This window comes from Sinocyclocheilus grahami, unplaced genomic scaffold (genome assembly GCF_001515645.1).
Source record: "Sinocyclocheilus grahami isolate Dianchi unplaced genomic scaffold, SAMN03320097.WGS_v1.1 scaffold643.1, whole genome shotgun sequence".
Classification (NCBI taxonomy): Eukaryota; Metazoa; Chordata; class Actinopteri; order Cypriniformes; family Cyprinidae; genus Sinocyclocheilus; species Sinocyclocheilus grahami.
The window spans coordinates 392698-398519 of record NW_015505822.1 but is presented as its reverse complement, the minus strand read 5'-3'; the positions used below and the strand labels follow the sequence as shown (position 1 = coordinate 398519).

Sequence of the window (5822 nt, the reverse complement as noted above, 5' to 3'; positions counted from 1 at the left end):
CAATTCTGAGTTTATATCTCAATTCTGAGTTTATATCTCGCATTTCTGAGTTTATATCTCAATTCTGGGTTTCTATCTCATAATTTTTATTTTTTTTTATCCCATCGCAGAAACAAACTTTCATAAAAAATAGACCATTTCAGAGTGATACAAGCCCATTTGATCATGCTTATTTTGTAAAGTACAATAAGACTGGTCATTAGCACATAGATCAAGTATTTCAGGGTCATGTCATTTAGTTGTGACCTTTGACCCATTGATTGGTTCGTTTACAGCTAAAGAAGGTTCGTTCTCTGTTGTTGGTCGGCGCGAGCGACTACGATGGTTTTTCGCAGCAGTTACGGCAGCTGGAGGGGCCGCTCAAACTGTCGGCCAAAGATTTGCGCTCACAGGTGGTGCGTGAGGCCTGTATCACACTCGGGTGAGTAAAATGTTTGTTTTTAGACTAAAAGATACTAAATAAAAGCTGCTTCATCTCCTTTGATTATGTTCTGTAATATAAAGCAGTCATATCGACTGATAGCCATTCAGATCTCTCCGGGTTGACGCAGTTGCTGGTATAAACCATCATCCCGTTCAGCCGTAGTTGAAGATGGAGTGACTGCTGAGTGGTGCTGACAGACTTAGTTTAATGAAAAGAATCAATTAGTTTAAGTGGTCTGGTTTCAAACTTTGGACAGATTCCAGCATTGTAAGATCAGCTGCCCTTCATGATGAAGCAGAGAGTGTGAAGGCTCTTAGCGTGCATGAAAACACACTCTCATTAGACAGATGGGCTCCGTTCCAAACCATAGGCAACCGCCTTCATAGGCAACATCACAGCTGAAATGGAACCACAAAAACGACTTATTTGGAACACAAATGTAGCTCCTCATGTAAAACACACAATTGATTTCAGTTTAGCATATTAATGACATGATGCTCTAATAAGCATAAATATTGGGGAAAATAGTGTGTTTTAATTTGTATTTTAAATATTTTTAAATATGATATAAAAACATATTTTTATTGATTCTTCTCAGTATTGCGTGAATTTTGTGTTAATTATATATATATTTAAATATTATATAAATATAATATATAAATACAATTCTATATATTTTGTTGATTTTATTGATACTTTGCATGAGTTTTTAAGTGTTAATTGAATGTTTTATACAGTATATTCTATATAAATATAAATATGATAGAATTTGTATTAAATATTTTTGATGCTTTTCAGTATTATATGGATTTTATGTGTTAATTAAATATATTTAAAAATGTTTTATATAAATAGGTTATATATATATATATACACACACATATACATATACACATATAATTATATATATATATTTTGTACATTAGTCAATATTAAATAAATTTAATTGTAGTGTAAGTGTTGATTAAATATATTAAAATATATATAATATATATAAATAAATATTTCAAAACTTTATATTGCATTAATATTTTCATGAAGTTTGTGTTTATAGATACACGCACACACACACACACACACACACATAGATATATATTGCATGAAGTGTATTTATAATCTACTTCACAATGTATCACATTGCTTCACGTTTCATGCATTATTCTCTGCAAAGGATAGATGCAATGCTTAGAATAAAATTAGGTATCCTTGAAGGCATCATGGTTATGACAGCCTCAAAATGTTTTGAAACCGAATTTAAGTATTCTGTGTTAGTCTGATCTCTGATGTGTCTCTTCTAGGCACCTGTCGTCTGTGTTGGGCAATAAATTTGATCATGGAGCCGAGAACATCATGCCAACGTTGCTGAACCTCGTCCCCAACAGTGCTAAAGTTATGGCCACATCCGGAATGGCGGCGATCCGTCTCATTATACGGGTGTGTTTACACACACACACACACACACACACTCACGCACACACACACTCTCTCTCATGCACGCCACACACTCACTCGCACACACACACTCTCTCTCTCTCTCTCACACACACACACACACACACACATATGGGCAGCTGATGTTCTGTGTGACACACAGTCAGCCGTGATGTTGGATTCAGAGCGGCAGACATGATCAATAAGATTGATCTGCATGTTAGTTGTGTCTCTTCCGGTGTCCTGCACGTGTTTAGTGCAGGTTTTGTGGGTCTGATGAACATCACAGCAGTTAGAAACATCCCAGAGTGCTTCCACTTGAATTATTCTCCATTCCTGATGCAGTCGAAATCATTTTACATCAAAATAAATGATGCTGTGCAGCGCAGCTTTGGTCTGTGTGTTTGTCTGCTACGGGAGCAACTCAACCGAGATTAAACAGCATTTATACATGGAATATTTGTATTAAGTTGTTAATATTATAAATAATAAAAATGCATATATAACATAATATTAATTATAGCATTTGTATACTGTGTATATGTGTGTGAAGTAATTAATATTATGTTTTTTTATAAAATATACTATTAATTATAGTACTTATACATGTATTTTTATTATTTATAATATTATTTCAATGTATATATATATATATATATATATATATACAATTAATGAATTGTAAGTGTTAATTAAATACACTTACATTTAAATACATTTTAAATATTTTATATTAATATATATTATATGAATATTATATATAAATGTAATTCAGTACTTTTTTATTGATCCTTCTCAGTATTGCATGAATTTAAGTCTAATTAAATATATTTGTAAATATAAATATACAAATATTGTATGGAAATATAATTCAATATTGATTATTGGCGCATTTCAGTATTGAATGAATTTAAGTGTTGATTAAATATATTAAAGTATTGTAAATATTATATATAAGTATAAATATATGAAATTATAATTATATTGCATGAATTTCAAGTGTGTGTGTATATATTTATTGATTATATAATTAATATTATAATATATATGCATATATATGTATATATATATATATATATATACAGTGGTGTGAAAAGGTTTTTGCCCCCTTCCTGTTTTTTTTGTTTTTTGCATGCATTATCTTTGTGTAATATTTAAATTTGTTTGATGATAACAAATATGCAAAAAATAAAAAAAACAGCAAGGGGCAAAAACCTATTCACACCACTGTATATATATATACATTCATTCAATCATATCTGTATGTGTGTGTGTGTGTGTGTGTGTGTGTGTGTGTGTGTGTGTGTGTGTGTGTGTGTGTTGTTGTAGTAACACTCTGTGATGTGTTTGTTTCTTCTTCAGCACACTCACTATCCACGGCTGATTCCCATCATGACCACCAACTGCGCGTCTAAATCAGTGGCCGTCAGACGGTGAGGACACACACACGCACGCACGCACGCATGCACACACACACACAGGTTTACATTTGTGAAAAGTGGGGACTCTCCATAGGCGTAATGGTTGTTATACTGTACAGACCGTATATTCTATTGCCCTACACCAACCCTACCCCTAAACCTACCCCTCACAGGAGACTTTCTGCTATTTCAGATTTTCAATACACTCCATTCTGTGTGATTTATAAGTGTTTTGAAAAGAGGGGACATGGGGTAATGTCCTGAAAAGTCACCTTCTCCTTGTAATACCTGTTATACCTTTGTCATTATACACATTTATGTCCTCATTTGTCACAAAACTGCACACACACACACACACACACACACACACACACGTGAAATAACACGTCCTCTCTGATCTGAATCGCTCGGATCTTAACAGGAAATGTTTTCTTTGACTTACAGACGCTGTTATGAGTTTTTAGATCTTCTGCTTCAGGAGTGGCAGACGAATTCTCTAGAGAGGTGAGAATTCACCATTTACTCACCCGCATGTCGTTCCAAATTTTTAAAAATAAAGTTGTTTATTTTATTCCTTGTATTTAGAAGAACTGCATGTCTTTTTCTAAAATTTGATTAAACTGAGCTACAGCTTTTTAAATATTATCACTGATTCTGAATCATTTGGTTGAACTGAAGATGAACTGGTTCTTTTGAGTCAATTTTTGTTAAATGAATCATTTGACCCTGTTCACGAAACTGAATAGCCTACTGAAAACATATTTTAGTGAGTTACTATCAGGTCTAGTTCTGGTTTATTTTATTATCAAAAATGGACTGGAGTTCTGTGGATTATTGTGATGTTTTTATCAGCTGTTTGGACTCTCATTCTGACGGCACCCATTCACTGCAGAGCATCCATTGCTGAGACACTGATGCAATGCTACATTTCTCCAAATCTGATGAAGAAACAAACTCATCCTAATCTCGGATGCTCTGAGAGTGATTTTTGAGTGAACTGTTTCTTTAAATGGCTTGTAGCTTTACTCTTGACTTTGAGCAGATGGAAAGCTCTTGTCCAGACCCATTTATGAAACCTGATGACAACCTACAATGACACTCGGGATGCTCAGGAGAGGATCTAGTGTCTATGTCCGTCTCATAAAGGGTCTCACAGATGAGATCAGCGCAAACACACTCAGAGTCAGGCTGACGTCCTTAATGAACCCGCACATGTTGGCCATGGCAGTGTCACCTGGCCTTCGCCAGCACTTTCCCGGTTAATCGGGTTTCAGCCGATAGATTGATTCCAGCTCGTGTTCTGCTGTGGTGGAGTTTGGCAGAGCCGCTGAATGGACTCACAGTTTTTATCCTCTCATCTCCTCAGGCACGTCACCGTCCTGATGGAAACCATTAAGAAAGGAGTTCACGATGCTGACTCTGAGGCCAAATCAGTCGCTAGAAAGTGAGTCATTATGTGTTTGTTTAATAATTATAACATGATTGTTGATGTCCAAATAATCTCTGCACTGATATAGACATTTTACTCAATGCCAAAAACTGAAATGCAGACCTAAATGAGCTGATTTGGGGAAAAAAAAATCAGGCATCAAAAGATTACAGTCAGTGTTATTTTAGAATCATTTATATACTATAATTTTTAAAATATATATTATGAATGTTTTTATTTTTGTTTTCTGTTTTCATTTAAATTTGAGTTAAAGTTTTAGTAAATTTGCAGTGTGTTTTGTCATTTTTATTATTCGTTTTTTTAAATATGACTAGATTCTATGTTTTAGTTTGTAATGTTGTATTATATTTACTACAGTAGTTTTTGTTAATATTTCGAATGTTTTCAGTTTTAATTTTAGCTAAAGTTTTAGCTATTTTTTTGTGTTTTTGTCATTTGTATTATAAATATTTTAAATAATTGTATTATTACTTTTGTGTAATTTTGTTATATACACACACACACACACTCTCTCACACACACGCACACACACACACACACTCTCACACACACATATTTCGAATGTTTTCAGTTTTAATTTTAGCTAAAGTTTTAGCTATTTTTTTGTGTTTTTGTCATTTGTATTATAAATATTTTAAATAATTGTATTATTACTTTTGTGTAATTTTGTTATACGCACACACACACACACTCTCTCACACACACACACACTCTCTCACACACACACACACACACACACACACAGACACACACACGCACACACACGCACGCACACGTACGCACGCACACACACGCGCGCACACGCATACACTCACTCTCACACACACACACACACACTCTCTCACACACACACACACACTCTCACACACACACACACTCTCACGCGTGCACGCACGCACACACACGCACACACACGTACGCACACACACGCATGCACTCACTCTCACACACACACACACACACACAGACACACGCACTCTCACACACGCACACACACACACGCATACACGCACACACATGTACGCGCACACACACGCGCGCACATACGCATACACTCACTCTCACACACACACACACACACACTCTCACACACACA

At 34.9% G+C, this 5822-nt stretch overlaps 1 protein-coding gene across 1 annotated transcript in view; it reads left to right on the top strand.

The window, feature by feature from the left end:
* The window catches only part of LOC107558357 (CLIP-associating protein 1-like), an 81556-nt gene that overhangs the window by 6806 nt on the left and 68928 nt on the right, over nucleotides 1-5822 (top strand). Inside the window, exons 5-8 of the mRNA XM_016242017.1 lie at nucleotides 1723-1858; nucleotides 3218-3288; nucleotides 3721-3780; nucleotides 4643-4720. Coding sequence (XP_016097503.1) covers nucleotides 1723-1858; nucleotides 3218-3288; nucleotides 3721-3780; nucleotides 4643-4720 — 345 coding nt within the window. The remainder of the gene's footprint in view (nucleotides 1-1722; nucleotides 1859-3217; nucleotides 3289-3720; nucleotides 3781-4642; nucleotides 4721-5822) is intronic.